Genomic DNA, 18,128 nt, shown 5'->3' with positions numbered 1-18,128 from the left:
AGATGATCACATGGTATTTCCACCTTCATTTTAATGTGATGACATTGACTATTATTCTTAAGTTGACCCACCCTTACATTCCTGGGATAAACTCCACTTACTCATGGTATATAATACTTTTAATATGCTGTTGGATTTGGTTTGCTAGTATTCTATTGAGGGTTTTTGCCTTCAATAAGGCAATAAGGGATATTGGTCTTTCATCTTCTTTTTCTTTTCTTTTCTTTTTTTTTTTTTTTTGAAATGAAGTCTCGCTCTTGTCACACAGGCTGGAGTGCAATGGCGCGATCTCGGCTCACTGCAACCTCAGACTCCCGGGTTCAGGCGATTCCCCTGCCTCAGCCTCCTGAGTAGCTGGGATTACAGGTACCCGCCACGACGTCCGGCTAATTTTTTGTATTTTTAGTAGAGATGGGGTTTCACCATGTTGGCCAGTCTGGTCTTAAACTCCTGACCTCAGGTGATCCACCAGACTCGGCCTCCCAAAGTGGTGGGATTACAGGCATGAGCCACCACACCCAGCCGGTTTTCTTTTAAGTGTCTTTGGTTTTGGTATCAGGGTAATGATGGCCTTATAAAATGAGGTAGGAGGTGTTCCCTTCTCTCTAATTTTTTGAAAGAGTCTGAGAAGGACTGGTGTAATTCTTCTTTCAATGTTTTGTAGATTTCACCGGAGAAGTCACTCACCCTAAACCTTCTCTTCTCTCCTTCTGTGAACCTTCTGAATACTGATTCAATCTCTTCTTAAAGGTCTGCTCACATTTTCTATTTCTTCTCAAGTCAGTAATTGTCATGTTTCTAGAAGCTTGTCCATTTCATGTAGATTATCTAACTTGGTGTTACAACTGTTCACTGTATTGTCTTATAATCATTTTTATTTCTGCAAACTTAATAGAAATGTTCCTACTTTCATTTCTGATTTTAGTTGTTTGTACTGTCTTTCTTTTATCTTAGTCAGTTTAGCAAACTTTGTCTATTTTGTTGATCTTTAAAAACACAACTTCTGGTTTCGTTATTTGTGTTGTTTTTCTATTCTCTATTTCGTTTATCTTTGTTCTAATCTTTTTGTTTCCTTCCTTTCAAGTTCATTCTTCTCTTCTAATTGCTTGAGGTAGAAAGTTAACTTGGTTATTAATTCAAGATCTTTTAACGTAGGCATTTACAGCTATAACTTTCCCTATAGGCACTGCTTTTGCAGCATTGTGTAAGTTTTGGTATGTTGTATTTTTGCTTTCACTCATCTCAAAATATTTTCTAACTTCCTTCATTATTTATTCTTTCATCCATCAGTTGTTTAAGAGCTTTTTTCAAATTTGAAGCCCTTTATGACACCACTGTATGAAGCCACTAACACTCTCCAGCCTCCTAGGTCTTCTATATATCCCCCTTATCTTCTTGAAATACTTTTCATAGAACTTATCTACATCTTGTACATACATAATCTACATAATCTTGCATCTACATAATGTAATAATGTATACAAATTCTATGTATTACTTGTTCATTCCTGTCTCCCTTCACTGAAACATAAGCTCCAAAGGAAGAAGCACCTTGCTTGGGACAGTGAATATCCTTGGTTGCTTGACATATAATAAGCACTAAATTAATATTTGCTGAACAAATCCTTTTAATCTAATTGTAGAATTTTATTACCATCAATATTGTGGCATTTGAGTCCACATAAGAAAGATGCATGCAACTTATTCTTCTTGGTCTAGGAAAGGCAGAAACCATTTGACTAATCTCAAATCAGAGTCCTATCACTGAAGTTCTTGAGATGATAATGAAGGATGAATTTACATCTCCTATCCTGTACTTCACAGTCAAGGTTCTTAAGTCTCCTTTAAAAGCAATGGCTACAGTATGGCTTGCTCCATTTGCATTACCTCCCAGTTGTCTAACATAATTACAATGGCATAAGTCACTGCCCAATTACATGAAACTCATACATTAGGAAGATGACTCAGGGTTTTCATTTTTAAAGTACATTTAAATGTTTTAAATTACTCTCTTGACTGAAAAATTATAGGTACGCTTCAGCCTAGTTTTAATTCCCATACACTTAGGTGCAGCTGCAACTACATCAAATGCGCAGGAAACGTTTTGTTATATAATTGAAGTAATCAATCACTCTGAGGTAAAAACTTATTTTCTAAATTAAGTTGAAGTACTACTGAAATTTTATGAACTGACGGGAGACTCCTGCATTCACTGAATGCTGTAACAAATTACCACATACTTGGTGGCTTAAAACCACAGAAATCTACTCTCTCACAGTTCTGGAAGCCAGAAGTTCAAAATCAAGGTGTCAGTAGGGCCATGCACTCCAGAGCCTCTAAAATCTGTTCCTTGCCTCTTCCAGCTTCCAGCAGCTGCAGGCATTACATGGCCTGGAGCCATATCACGCCAATCTCTACCTACGCCGTCACACTACCTCCTCTTTCGTTTGTCAAATCTCTCTCTGCCTCTGTCTTGTAAGGATACTTGTGATGACATTTTTGGTCCATCAAGATAATCTAGATATCTCACCTCAAGATCCTAAACTTAAGAACATCTGCAAGGACCCTTTTTCCACGTAAAGTTTGCATTCACAGCTTCTTAAGGATTTGATGTGGATGTGTTTTGGAGACCATTTTTCAGCCTGCCATCCCCACTTGAGTAAGGTGATCATATTTCTTACATAAATACTGTAACAAGCCAATATCATCAATACTCTAATAGGATGCCCTGTGAAGAACACCATATCACCCATACAACATTGCTGCAAAAATGTACAGCATGAATCAAGTCATCAGCAAACAATGAGACAAACCCCAATTGAGACATATTCTTCCAAAACGTTAATATCATAAAACAAGAAACTTTCCAGATTAAAGGAAGCTAAAAAGAGGCATAACAACAAAACGCAATGCATGATCTAGGGTTGCTTCCCAGATTGTGGGAAGTTAGTTTTTTGTTCTATAATATAAAAGGCCATTTGTTGGGACAATTGGCAAAATTTAAATATGGACTGCATATTCGATTAAAGCATTGTATCAACATTCAATTTCCTGAATTTGATCATTGTGTTATGGTTATAAAATTAATAAAAGACACAGATATAGCAAACATTGCAAAATATTAATAACTGATGAATCGGCCAGGTGCGGTGGCTCATGCCTGTAATCCTAGCACTTTGGGAGACTGAGGAGGGTGGAAAACCTGAGGTCAGGAGTTCGAGACCAGCCTGACCAATATGGTGAAACCCTATCTCTACTAAAAATACAAAAATTAGCCAGGCATGGTGGCGGGTACCTGTAATCCCAGCTACTCAGGAGGCTGAGGCAGAAGAACTGCTTGAACCTGGGAGGCAGAGACTGCAGTGATCACACCACTGCACTCCAGCCTGGGCAACAGAGAGAGACTCTGTCTCAAAAAACAACAACAACAAAAAAAAAAACGATGAATCTAGGTAGAGCGTACATGGCTATTCATTGAACTAGTCTTGAAACTTTGCTGTTGATTTAAATTTTTTCAAAATAAAAACTTTTAAAAACTGATTTTCCCCAAATGAAGCAAGCCTCTATTACATTAGCTAACTGTCCTGTCAAAAAATTACACTTTGCCCAATACTTTAAAATAAAAAAGAATCCAATGATAGCGTAAAGCTCCTCGTACTTCGGCCATTCCCTGTGAAAGAGCAGCTGAGCAGGATATTTTCCTGTTTGACCACAGTCAAGGAAGACTGAGCACAAGCAAGAAATCCCGCATTATAACACATATACACACATGTACACGGAAAAAAGAATCATTTTGGCAGGGCACGGTGGCTCACGTCTGTAATCTTAGCACTTTCGGGGACCGAGGCAGGCAGATCACGAGGTCAGGAGATCAAGACCATCCTGGCTAACACGGTGAAACCCCATCTCTACTAAAAACACAAAAAATTAGCCAGGCTTGGTGGCACGTGCCTGAAGTCCCAGCTACTTGGGAGGCTGAGGCAGGAGAATCACTTGAACCCAGGAGGTGGAGGTTGCAGTGAGCCGAGACCATGCCACCACACTCCAGCCTGGGTGACAGAGCTAGACTCTGTCTCAAAAGAAAAAAAAAGGAATAATTTCTTGTCAAAAAAGGAAAAAAAAAAAAAAAAGATTTGAAGAGGGAACTGAAATTTCACCCTCTTGAGAACCACACAGAAGGAAAAACAAAGGGTATCATTAAACCAGAACACTTGGAAACTACAGCCTCATGTTGTCTTTCCGAAACCAGATTGAGGCATATGAAACAGATAGTATGTAAGGGAAACCACATTTTAACCACAGAGCTCACTGAGAAATATTAAATATAATAGAAGCTATTATTATTTCAAATTTTAAAACTTAAAGAACAGATTGGATACTATCTTAAAACAGCAACAAACAAATTAGGGAGGTAAGAGCTGGAACTGTTTCCATAATAAGCATAATCCATGAAAATTACACTTTGGGGTTGGCAAATAATGATCAATGAAAAGGGAGATAGTTTCTCTTCTGTCCTTTACTGGCAAATTTCATTATGTACAAGCAAGAATTATATGGTAAGAATAAAACCTCAAAGAAAGGCAACAAAACTGAAACTTCAAATAAAGCAAAATGTAGAATAAGTATGTTTTGAAAGAAAAAAAATTATTTCCCATAACACTATTAAACACTTACCTTCTGGGACATGAAAAACTTCAGCTATTGAGCCTAAAATGGTTAAAGCTGAAAATCTAGTTGAGTAGGAAGATCCAGGAAACAATGCTTCAAAAAGACTGTTACAAATGGATGACATGAAATTCTTAAAAAAAAAAAAAATTACAGTAAGTATAATTACGTCACAATAGGTTATATTCATAGTATTAAACACCCTTTTAGAGTGGGTGTTTTTGTTTTTAATGTAAAAATAAAAAATTTCAAAAACGATACTGGTTGTTCACTTTGCTTAATAATTCAGGTTAGTACCCTTGACCATAAGCTATATCATGACTTTAATAAACCCTATATTTGCAGAGTCAACAAGAAGTACAATTTCTATTGTAGCCCAGACAGATACGTACACTTTTTTTTTTTTAAGACACAGTCTCACTGGGTTCAACAGCCCTAGTCTTCACTGCCTCTACCGAAGATCCCCGCATTCATTTCCAGGGTGAAGAACATGCAACCTTGGGGATTTATCCTTTAGGTCCCCACAAGCCCTAAGAGTTTATTAGGTTATTAATTCTATTAGGTTTCAAAGGAATAGGGCCATTACTGAAAAATATCCTAGTTAAACTACTTTTAATTATAAGTGAAACAGGATTCACATTAAAACACAACAAGGGCCAGGCGTAGTGGCTTATGCCTATAATCCCAGCAATTTGGGAGGCTGAGGCGGGCGGATCACCTGAGGTCAGGAGTTCGAGACCGGCCTGGCCAACATGATGAAACCCCGTCTCTACTAAAAATACAAAAATTAGCCCAGTGTGGTGGCGGGCACCTGTAGTCCCAGCTACACAAGAGGTTGAGGCAGGAGAATTGCTTGAACCCAGGAGGTGGAGGTTGCAGTGAGCCAAGATTACGCCACTGCAGTCCAGCCTGGGTGAAAGAGCAAAACTCCATCTAAAAAACACAAGATCATCCACTAGGAGGTATCATTCAAACTGTATTGTCATTTATATGCTTAAATATAGTTCTTCTTTCCTGCAATCAGACTGTAGCCATGATGAAGGTAGGGACCACATTTTTATGTTTGCATCCCTAGTGCTGAGCACACTATCCTACATACATAGTAACGCTCAGTATATGCTCTAATCACTTTTAATGGTTCCCAGTGATGCTTCCAAATCTTCCTTGGCCTATCACTGAAAGCTATCCATTTTCAACTTGATTCTTTGGATTCACTTCCCATTACTCAAGTCCTCCATTCCCTAAGGTATTTTACGTCATTCACACCACTGAATTCACCATTCCCCGAGTTCTCCCTGTACTTTCTTATCTCCAAGCCTTCATTAAGCTAGTACTGGGGGTTGCAGGGAGAAAATACTGAGATTTTAGAGTCAAGAGCAGGTCTGGACTGGAGTTCTGACTCTACCACTTACTAGCTGAGGAACCTTACACAGGTTATTGCACTTCACTGAGCTTCAGCTTTCTCACTTGTTAAGTGGGGATAAGAATGTTATCTCACAGCCTTTTTATTAAAGGTTAAATGAGAACATGGACATCTAACATTTTATAAATGTAGAAGGACTCTAGTTACTATCAGTTATTTAGGTATAAAATAATCTCCACTAGACTAGAAGATGTCTTTTTCAACTAATAGCCTCCTCTTCTCCCCCAGCACTTAAAGTCTATCGATTGGCACTGAGCACACCACACACTGTGCCCGACACCCACTGTTCTGACGATGTGACAGTCATGACAATATAGTGCCAAGGTCACAACCTCCAAAAGCCACAGGTGTGCCAGTAGGGGAAAAGTACCACAACCACGAGACTGACTCAGATTAAGACTCTAAGCACTAATTTTCAAAACATGCATACTTATAAGCACAGACCAAGAAACCATGCATACACGAAAATTCAGAATCTCAATCCAAAAAACAGCTTTTGTATTTCCAAGTACTTAACTGAGTTTTCACAAATCGTCATTTTACCCCTTACAAAAAGAAAGTAAACGAGAAATGCATTGTTAAATCTACCAATGATCTAAGAGAAACTACAAAATAACTAGGCTGGGCATAATGTCCAAAATAATCCATAATAATGTTGAGAGTAGGTAGTATGTCATGCCTGTAATCCCACCACTTTGGGAGGTGGAGGCGGGGGAATCACTTGAGGTCAGGATTTCGAAACCAGCCTGGGTAACACAGCAAGAACCCACATCTACAAAAAATTAATTAATTTAAAAGAAATTTTTTTAACTGTCCCACACGCACACTGGGGGCTTCAGTATATATTCTAGTCACTTTTTAAATTTTTATTTATTAATTTTTTGAAGCAGGGTCTCACTGCTCTGTTGCCCAGGATGGAGTGCAGTGGTACAATTAAGGTTCACCGCAGCCCTGACCTCCTGTACTCCAGCAACCTTCAAGCCTCAGCCTTCTGAGTATCTGGGACCACAGGTGCACACCACCATGCCCGTCTCAAGGTTTTTTTTTTTTTTAATAGAGATGGGGTCTTGCTATGTTGCCCAGGCTAGTCTTGAAGTCCTAGGCTCAAGTGATCCTCCTGCCTCAATCTCCCAAAGTGCTGAGATTACAGGCATGAGCCAGCGCCAGTCGCTTTTAATGACTCCCAGCAAGGCTTTGTAGAGAGATACATAGTTACATCACTTCTTGGCCTTTTGGCTAAGATCAAGTGGAGAAATACATAGTCTACAAAGAGCTTTTTCATTTAATCCTCAAATCAATCTTTTGAGAAAGGTTACTAATTCTGCTTATAGTTGATGAGACTCAAGTCAGCCAACTAATAAGTGGCAGAATCAGGAGTAAACCTATGTCTTTAAAATTCAGGTTGTGACTTCCCAATCTTAGTCATTGAGATTTTAAGAAGTCAAGCTGATTTTAGCCTTTGAATAGAAATATTCTTTGTTTGATGGCTTTTTATCTTTTAAATACAAAACTTAAAACCAAGGGCATCCATAATAATGTTTAGCGTAAGTAGTGAGCATGTCATAGTTCAAATGTATCATCAATCTATTTATCTACCTCTTTCTCAAAATAAATAGGTAAGTTCTGTCTTCTATCTGGGCCTGAGGAGAAAAAAAGGGTCTGCTTCTCAAAGGCTAGATTTGGGGGAAGAACAGTGAAAAGCTCAATCTGTTCTGCTGAAAAGAAATTCAAGATTGTCAAGCTAAGCCCTGGCCCAGACTGGAGCTGCTGTACCTGGGTTTCCATCCATTTCATTAACACAATGCCCTAAAATCCAGCCCTACTCTTCAAGCTCACTCCAATGTGAGACAGACAGCAAGCTCCCTCCACAGCTGGACCATGGGCCAAGAGTCATTAATACCAAGCCTCTGTAAGTCATCTCAATCTAACGAGAAAACAGCCCAGCAACAGCAGTCTTCTGCCCTGGAGAAGGACGGAGTTCAGTACTATCAATTACCCTTCTGTTAAAGTACTAAATTCATCTGGCCCACATGAGCTGAAAGTGACTGGGGTTAGCCCACTAACGTCATTCTGTAACAGTCCTCCAGTACAACACTGGTTCCATAACCCAGGCTACATCAAGTAGAGCACCAAAGCAGCAGAAGAAATAGGTAATACCCAGCCTGAAGGAAAAAAAGCACAGAAACACAATTTACCGAAAGACTTCCATTTATTTCCCTTTAATGCTTATTCATTATACTTTTTAATTTTTAAAAAAAGTCTATGTTTAGAAATATATCACCTACCTTATACTGCTGTAAAGAAACAGAAGGGTGCTGTTTGGTTAACTCCTTCTCTGGTTCATGTTTGGATTTATTCTGCTCCAATTTATAAAGTACCTGAGAACTTTCCTGTATTCTACAAAACAACTTTTGAGACAAAGGAAATGAAGCAAAGGTGAGCCACACATTAAATTTAAATGTCAGCCTGAGAGGCAAATTCTTTAGAATAAAACGTCAGGCAAGGAGAGCACTGATTTTTAATCTCTTAATATTTTATAATGTTTCTTTTTGATGGAAAATAATTTTTATACCAAAAACAAAGTTGTTATTGCAAAGCAGAATACTATTATTAAACCACAGTTCTATTTCCTTTAAGTTGGCACAAACCTGAAGATGATATAGTCATTTCCCTACTTTACCAATTCTTCACCCCATAAATGTGTTGCGCAATTAATTCAAGTTGGATTATTTGATAATGATCACTTTATGAGGTGCTTAAAACTATAAAAATGCAAGGGCATTCTTTCTCCTGTTACCAATTTTTCTTAAAACTACCTTAACTCCAGCATTAGATTTTTTCTTTACAAAAAAGAACCCAAGGTTGATTTACTACACCAAAATGAAAGGCCTTTTGGCCATGTGTGGTGGCTCATGCGTGTAACCGCAACACTTTGGGAGGCTGAGGTGGGAGGACCACTAGAGCCCAGGAGTTTAAGACCAGCCCGGGCAACAGAGCGAGACCCTATCTCTAAAAAAAAAAAAAAATATTAAACATTAGACAGGCATGGTGGTATGCCCCTGTCGTCCTAGCTACTTCAGAGGCTGGGGAGGAAGAATTGCTTGAGCCCGGGAGGTGGACGGTACAGTGAGCTATGATCACACTACTGCACTCCAACCTGGGTGACAGAGCAAGACCCTTTTTTTTCTTTTTTTTTTTCTTTTTGGAGACTGAGTCCCACTCTGTCGCCCAGGCTGGAGTGGTACAATCTCAGCTCACTGCAACCTCCGCTCCTAGGTTCAAGCAATTCTCCTGCCTCAGCCTCCCAAGTAGCTAGGACTACAGATGCACACTGCCACGTCCGGCTAATTTTTTTGTATTTTAGTAGTGATGGGGTTTCACTGTGTTGCCCAGGCTGATCCTGAACTCCTGAAAAAAAATGGTGGGGGGAGGGGTGTGTGCTTTCCACTCTGGATTTTAATCCCAAATGTAAGCTTTATGGAATCAGAGAAAAGGTCATAGAAGGGCCATCATGAACAGATGCGGTAGCCCAATTCCATGACCATTCCCACATGCTCCCAAAATCTGGGCTCTTTTTAAAAACCATTTCCCAAACAAAGTTCACCACTTCCCTATGCCTTCTGATGGGAAATTCTACCTTTTTAAGAAGTGAACAGATCTGTTGCCGCACTCCTGGAGACTGGCTGTTAAGATTGTATGTAATAAAGAACTGAATCCACTGCATTTCTTCCATGGAAACAATTTCTGTGCTTCGATTACTTTCACAAAGCAAGCCTAATGTATCTATCCTTACCTAAAAAACATCAAGCAATAAAACATTAATTTTCCAAGAAAAAAGCAAAACCTAAATCACTTGAATTGTTTAATTACTTACATAGGCTACAAAAGGAAAAAAATAAACTTCAGTTCACCAATAGGTACCTCAGAAAGGTTTCTTAATCTCAAAGATCCTAGTGTTATTTCCTATACAATTTTTTTATTAAACGTGTAAATTGGGGATTTATAAAATGCAACAATCAAAGATTTTTATTCCATGGTAATGCTCAGCTTCATTCCTTTTTCTCTTTTTTTCCAGTGACCCCCTTTACCCCATCACCTCACTCTTAAATTACTGCCAGGCACTTCTAACTGGTTTCCTGGTTTCTTTCTGCTCCCACTCTGGAAATTCATGTTTCCACTAATGTAATTCCTTGCTGAAAACAGAGTGGCTTTGGTTTAGCTTCATAAAACCAGCTGGTGCCTGGGAACCAATGAAGTCTTTAGCCTAACATTAGACCTTTCCAAAAAATGTCCAAAACACTCCACCCCGATAAGCAATGTTCTTAATCATCCTCCAGACCTTGCTCATTTGGGTCCCTCCATTTTGTATGCTGCTCCAAGGCTTCCTCTTTTCTAATCGTATCTATCACTTTCCTAATCAAGCACCACCTGCTCTGATCAGTCTCTTCTGAGCCTCCCAAGCAAGTCCTTATGTATTTAAGGGCACATGATGGCACGCTTGTATCTGTACTGTCAGTTCTAAGAGTTTCCAGTTGTTTTATGCAAGTTTTCTTACATCCTCAATGAAACCTGCAGTAGCTTGAAGAAAGGGTCTACTGAAAGTTTAGTTGGGAGACTAGGGTTTCTACTCATTCTCTTTATGAACTCCCTAAAACAGTGTAGGACATAATGTAGGGGCCTCTACATTGAACTGCTACATGAAAGGGATCTACTGCACCTACAAATCCAGGTAATTTTCTTCACTTACTTGACAATGCTGATGAATTAAGCCTTGCTTTATTCTTGCACCAGACACGAGGTTCTCCCAGGTATCAGTAGCAGACTGAAGATGTCCATGAGCTCTAGCTATTCGCAGACATGCCATCAAAGCTCCCAGAGCCCCCCTGCTATTACAAGACCCTAAGGATGGGAAAGATTGCTCTTGTCCTGAAAGCACAGTAACAAAGACCATTACCATATTATGCAATGACTAATTTATGTTAGAAATGAGTTTAAAATGTGATTTTCATTTATTGAAATAAAATGTTAATTGGAAACACGAAAATTAGCAGCTGATAATTATAGTAAAGTTCCTATTCTAAAATAAATCATTATTTAAAATGATTTGTCCTTTTGTCAATCGTTTCAGGTAAGCATAATTCTCTTACTGTTAACATAAACAAATCATTATTTACCTGCTAACATTTTTACTTTTTCCCTAACACTTAGAAAATGAATCAGGAAGTAAATCAGGAAAAAAAATCAGGTGGAGAAATAAACACATCAGTGGCTACAGACTTATTATTGCTCTAAAAGTAAACACTGAACCTCTCTGCACATTTTAGAGTGACTGTTTTTCACTAGTAAAGAAGATTTAAAAAGGAACACAAACAGTCTGCTGGTTTGAGAGGCTAGCACATCAGCCATTACCAGGAAGACAGGGCAGCTTGATATAAAAATAAAGAAAACCTTACTTCAGAACAGATTCTTGAATCCTGAATTTCAGATGGCTTTTCAAAAAGTCAAGAACAACTGTTGTCAAAAATTACAAAAAATGGCTTATTTTCACATACAGGAATCAAATTTTCCTGCTACCTCATGGCTACTCTTTGAAGTACTGAAAGTTTTTAACAATTTTAGTTGAAAATATTTCTTAAAATCACACTGTACAATACATTTTTGCTTTGTTAAACAATATAATAAAGATTTATACAATGTGTCATGATCATCACTTTACACATCCTGAATTATGCTTGAATTTGCAGTGATTCCTGTAGGGTTTGTGAGTTTCAATGGGATGTCTACCCCTATTGTAAATAACTATAGATGGCTATTTCTTGAGATCATGCCTCTGAATTTTGTCACTTCCCCAGAGAAAAGAACTTGCTACTGCCAAGTTACCTGTCTTTAACCTTGCCTAACACAGTTTTTAATTATTGTCTCAATCACTTGAATAAGCACATTATATAAGACACACAAACTTTTATTCCAGTAATACAACAAAATAAATTCAGAACTTGAAAAAATGAATTAAAACCTTGTAATAAAGGAAAGTTTATCATTGTAAGTGGAATTATTCTTTAGCTTGTAGAAATGACTTCAGCCAAAAAACTCCATTCAGCTTTATACAGGAACATTCGTTTCAAACTGAAACATCTATCATTAATCTCCTCCTTTACTATTTATAGAAGTGGTATTTAAATTTAAATATGATTAGCATCTGCATAGCTACCTACATTTAAGTATTATAATTAGAAATTACTAAAACAAAAATGCATTTTTCTTACCAGTTTTAGCATCAATAGAAGTCTGAAGAATCTTTACCATGTACTGTAAGCTTTCAGGGCTGTAACTTAGTAATTTTGGCAAGTAATAATCAATCACGTAAGATTTTTGATCCAAGTTTCCTTCACACAGTATAAAAAGGAGAGGAGAAACCCAAGTCTCATGCCACTGGTCAATCCAAGAACTCTCAGCAGTCTGGGATTTCAAATGACTCTTATGATTTTTAAACATGGTTTCCAAGAGGTCACTTGCATAAGGTACCAATGACTGGTCCCCCATCACCTCTAAGATTTGAGATGGAATAGTTTTATCTATAGCCAGAATATGTTCAATTCCTATGCACTCTACCAAACAACCAAGGCACATGTACTTTCCTTTAATATGCCATTCCAATCGCAGAAGACTCTCAGTCAGTTTCACAAAGAAAGGATCAGGGACCAAAACTGCACCTTCCACAGTGAGCCGGTGCATTTGGAGAAGGTTTTTGAACATGATTTTGGTTTGGTGTCTTAGAGCATCCAATGGATGTTCCCAATGGGTATAGACATATTCCAAAAGTCTCCCAACTATACTTGAATTCCCATTCAGGCTGTCCCTTAGGCTGGGGGAACTTGATTCAAGGACTTGTATGGCTGAATTAGTCCAGGATGCCATGATTCTAGACAGAAACATTTCCAGCGTTGGCTCTTTAATCCTGAAGAAAAACAAGCCATGATCCATTATTGTAAACTGATTAGTAAAATAAATTTCATTTTAGAACAATTTAGACTTTAAAAATATTAAATACAAAGAATGAGCACAAATTTCAATTATTAAATTTACAAGAAAAAAAAACTACAAGTAAAGACAAAACCGATCTCAAATTTGTGTATGAATCTTTTTACCTTGTAAAAAGTAATCCAGAAAGGAGTTCAAGACCAGCCTAAGCAATATAGTGAAACCCCATCTCTATAAAAATTTTAAAAATTAGCTGGGTGTGGTGACACACACCTGCAATCCCAGCTACTTGGGAGGCTGAGGTGGGAGGATTGCTTGAGCTCACAAGTGAGACTGCAGTGAGCTGTGCTCACACCACTACACTCCAGCCTGGGTAACAGACTTTGTCTCAAAAATAATGATAATAGTCCAGGAAAGGACATAGGGAAATTTGGGGGATGATGGAAATATTCACTCTCTTGATTGTGATGATGATTACATGTGTAATTTATTTATTTATTTATTTATTTATTTTTGAGACGGGGTCTTGCTCTGTCACCCTGGCTGGAGCACAGGGGCACAATCTCGGCTCACTGCAACTCCTGCCTCCCAGGTTCAAGCGATTCTCCTGCCTCAGCCTCCCCAGTAGCTGGGATGACAGGCACATGCCACCACACCTGGCTAATTTTTTGCATTTTTAGCAGAGACAGGGTTTCACCATGTTGACCAGGTTGGTGTTGAACTCCTGACCTCAAGTGATCCACTTGCCTGAGATTTGCACACCTGGGATTACAGGCGTGAGCCACCATGCCTGGCCTATACATGTAATTTAAAACATAAGGAAAGCCAAGGGTTGGAGATGGTTGGGGGAATGGGGCTTCTCTGTGATAAAAATATTCTGAAGTTGTTTGAATTAACTTTTATGTTTAAGAAATTTTAGAAATGTTGACAGTTTATCAGACTTGTGAGGATCACTTTAGATTACCTATGTTAATGTTCTTCATAAATTCTAAAGCACTACACATGTAGAAATTTTTATAGTTTTAAAAAACGATGGTAAAAACAAATTTGAAGAAAAAAATGTTTTAAAGAAAAAAGATAGCATGAAGAATATTAAAAATTAATTTTTGAAATGCTGGTGGTTGTACAACTCTGTGAATAAACTAATAGGCCGGGCGCGGTGGCTCAAGCCTGTAATCCCAGCACTTTGGGAGGCCGAGATGGGCGGATCACGAGGTCAGGAGATCGAGACCATCCTGGTTAACACAGCGAAACCCCATCTCTACTAAAAAAATACAAAAAACTAGCCGGGCGTGGTGGCGGGCGCCTGTAGTCCCAGCTACTCCGGAGGCTGAGGCAGGAGAATGGCGTAAACCCAGGAGGCGGAGCTTGCAGTGAGCTGAGATCCGGCCATTGCACTCCAGCCTGTGCGAAATAGCGAGACTCCGTCTCAAAAAAAAAAAAAAAAAAAAAACAAAAAAAAAAAAAAAAAACAAAAAAAAAAAAAAAAAAAAAAAAACATAAAGTGAATTGTACACTTTAAATTTATGAATTGCATAATATATTAATTATAGCTCCAGTATGTAAAAAATTATTTTAATTTTCCTCCTTTATTCATATGTTTATTATTATCAAGCTGTATATATGTTTTGACATTTCATATATGTGATCACTTTCAGCTATTATGGCAAAAACACCACAAAAATACAAAATACAGCCCCATGAAGTCAGAAGACCTTCTAATATTGCTGTCTCAGGTTCTTATTAGCAATATGCTCTTAGGTAAGCATTTACTTTTCTAAGTCTCCCTTTGCCCATTCAACAAATTACATTTCTTATCCTACATAGTAGACATATGAGGATCACGTTAGATTACCTATGTTGAAGTTCTTTATAAATTCTAAAGTACTATACATATAAAACTTTTATAGTTTTAAAAAATGATAACATTGAAAATGTTAAAAATTAATTTTAGAAATGTTCCTCACTGGCTAACCTACAGCAATAATTTCATTTATTTATTTTTTTGAGATAGGATCTCACTCTGTCACCCAGGCTTGAGTGCAGTGGCACAATCATACCTCACTGCATCCTTGGCCTCCTGGGCTCAGGCAATCTTCCCACCTCAGCCTCCCAAGTAGCTGAGACTACAGGTGCATGCCACCACACCCAGCTAAGTTTTAAAAGTTTTGTACAGAGAGGTTCTCACTATGTCACCCAGGCTGGTTTTGAACTCCTGGCCTCAAGTGATCCTCTTGCCTCAGCCTACCGGGATGGTAGCTGGGATTACAGGCACAAGCCACTCTAGCTTTTGGACTACATCTTTTAAATGTCTTACAAGTGAAACAAAATATGAGACAATAGCATCAAAACTCACTGTGAACTCAAGGTGAACAAAACATGTGCGGTATCCAAGAGAAGGGCCTCCCCACTCCGACCCATGCTCCCATTCTGCCAGTCCAACATGGCAAGTGTCCCCTGACATAGGAATAAGACAGCTGACCCAGAGACGTTACCACAACAGAGGCTTCTGCAACTGCTCATAAACCACTCGGGGACGCTGGTGCAGTCCACTGAATGAAGAAGCACACTGCTAATCTGGAAAAATATAGCAGAGCTAATACACATAAAGCTTTTAAAACTTTTCAGAGATATTTCAAAATACAAACCCAAACATCTCTTTCCCCTGAAAAATCCTAGGAAAAATGACTAAACCCAAAGATAAAATACCCACAAATGTCATTATTATTATATTAGTATTAAAGGAATAAAATTACATCAAGTACGTGAATGATTTTGCTGGTTGGAATGTACTGGCAGAGCACAACACATCGCCACCTGCAGGTGGATAAGCTTAACAACTCTTTTTTTGGGGGGGTTTTTTTTTTTTTAAACAAATGCTTTTAGAGGTGATTTGAGAAATAAACATCTTCAACTTATTCAAAGATAATTACTTTGTGTGATCTCATAAAATAATGCACATATATTTTTCTAAGGTAAGGTAAAAAGATAAAATAAGTTTCCATATAATATAGCAAGCAAAAAAAGAAACCTACTAGTAAAAAATACAAGGATTGTGGCCTAAATTATCAAATTATACTTTCTATAAGAAGCAAATTTACTGAAAAATTGACTCTATCTAGCATCCTTCCTGTCTAAAGTACATGATTTGGGTTATTCTTAATAAAAAACACATTTATCAGAAAAGTTATTACTGTGTATGTATCTATACATTAATATGCATAATTTTAACATTAAAAATATCTTTTAACATATTAATGAGAGATGACACTGAACAAACAGCACTAGAAAAAACTAAAAGAATATACATCAAAAATGTTTATAGTAATTATCTTTGTGAGATGGACTTACAGGTGACTGTTATTGTCTTCTTGTTATTGTTGCTTTATCTGAAATTTTGGAATTGTCTCTTATAAGAGAAAAGGGTCATCAGAAGGAACCAGACAATGCAAAAAAAATTCTTTTAATTCCCTTCTTTAAAAATATTTTTAATTTTTTTTTTAAGTCTCACTCTGCTACCCAGGCTGGTGCAATCTTATCTCACTGCAGCCTTAAACTCCTGGGCTCAAGCGATCCTCCCACCTCAACCTCTCAAGAGCTGGGACTACAGGTGTGCACCACCATATCCAGCTAATTTTTTTATTTTTTGTAGAGACAAGGTGTAGCTAAACTCCCCAGGCTAATCTCAAACTCCTGGCCTCAAGTGACCCGCCTGCCTTGGCCACCCAAAGTGTTGGGATTATAAGTGTGAGCCACTGCACCAAGCCAAAAATATTTTTTAAACATACTCTAACTCTCAATAAAGTACAATTCTAAAAAGGAGATGCACTTACCAAATGAGAAATCTTTTCAGATGGGTGAAACATAGTCTTAATAAAAAGAATAATAGCTAATCCAGATGTGCTCTGTACAGTCTGTAATAGATCATCTATTTGGCAAAAAAGAAGACAGCTTATGTTAAATAATGAATATTCTGTTACAGTGGAAAGAGCAGATGCTGAGCAGCCAGATAGGCCTGGCTACAATTTCTAGTCTGACCACTTCCTGGGTGAATAGGTCTTACATAAATTATTTTAAATCCCACAAACTCTGTTTTCTCTTCTGTAAAATGGGATAACTCTTAACTGACACAGTGTCAGGTTTAGATGAACAATGAATATAAAGGCTTTTTAGAAGCAGTCTCACTCTGTTGCCAGGTCGGAGTGCAGTGGCGTGATCTTGGCTCACGGCAACCTCTACCTCCCGGGTTCAAGCGATTCTCCTGCCTCAGCCTCCCGAATAGGTAGAATTACAGGCGCGTGCCACCACACCCAGCTAATTTTTGCATTTTTAGTAGAGATAGGGTTTCACCATGTTGGCCATGATGGTCTCAATCTCTTGACCTTGTGATCCGCCCGCCTCGGCCTCCCAAAGTGTTGGGATTACAGGCGTGAGCCACCGCGCCTGGCCGAATATAAAGGCTTTTAAGCCCAGCATATAGATACTCAATAAATGTGATTCCTTCCTCTCTCCTCTAACATACACTTTCTTCCTCTCCAACTACTGCTTCCCAGAACACCTAACAGCAACACCACCTCTCCCTTCCTCTCCACCAATGCCTCTGTATCCCAATCACCACAGACATAGACTTTTTCAAAAAGAGATTTCAGGGCTTATGTAAAGAATGTACATAAGTGCTAACTACAAACTTTGCTAGCACTGACACTGTACCCATAGCAACCAGTTTTGACTTGGTATCTTCTTTTTGTTTTATCTCTATTAGCCTCTAATACCATGGTGAATTGTTCAACCTGGGGAAAGAAGTATGACATCATAAACTACGTACTAAATATCCATTCTGCCCTTTATCCCTGATAACAAAACTGTGACTTTGATTGGGGAAGCCACATGCCCAGCCAAAAGCTGGATACCTGCTTCTTCAATCTTCTTTGCAACTAAAGGTAGGTATATAAGAGGGTTCAGGCCAATTGGATGTAAGCCAGTCACTTGAATATCCTGATTAAAAGTAAAGACGCAACTGGCCTTCCTTCTTCCTGCCTTGAATACACATCTGGAGCTAC

General features: G+C 38.3%; 1 protein-coding gene across 11 annotated transcripts in view; it reads right to left on the bottom strand.

The window, feature by feature from the left end:
- THADA (THADA armadillo repeat containing) overlaps positions 1–18,128 on the bottom strand; it is a 352,471-nt gene that overhangs the window by 318,724 nt on the left and 15,619 nt on the right. For all 11 annotated transcript variants that reach the window (XM_050754776.1, XM_050754774.1, XM_050754781.1 and 8 more), the window contains 7 exons: positions 16,902–16,996; positions 15,425–15,645; positions 12,354–13,045; positions 10,835–11,013; positions 9,725–9,880; positions 8,373–8,495; positions 4,674–4,797 (listed from right to left, as the gene is read on the bottom strand). In XM_050754776.1, the coding sequence (XP_050610733.1) occupies positions 4,674–4,797; positions 8,373–8,495; positions 9,725–9,880; positions 10,835–11,013; positions 12,354–13,045; positions 15,425–15,645; positions 16,902–16,996 (1,590 nt within the window). The remainder of the gene's footprint in view (positions 1–4,673; positions 4,798–8,372; positions 8,496–9,724; positions 9,881–10,834; positions 11,014–12,353; positions 13,046–15,424; positions 15,646–16,901; positions 16,997–18,128) is intronic.

The sequence above is a fragment of the Macaca thibetana genome, chromosome 13 (genome assembly GCF_024542745.1).
Source record: "Macaca thibetana thibetana isolate TM-01 chromosome 13, ASM2454274v1, whole genome shotgun sequence".
NCBI classification, from domain to species: domain Eukaryota; kingdom Metazoa; phylum Chordata; class Mammalia; order Primates; family Cercopithecidae; genus Macaca; species Macaca thibetana.
This window is presented reverse-complemented; position numbering and strand designations above follow the sequence as displayed.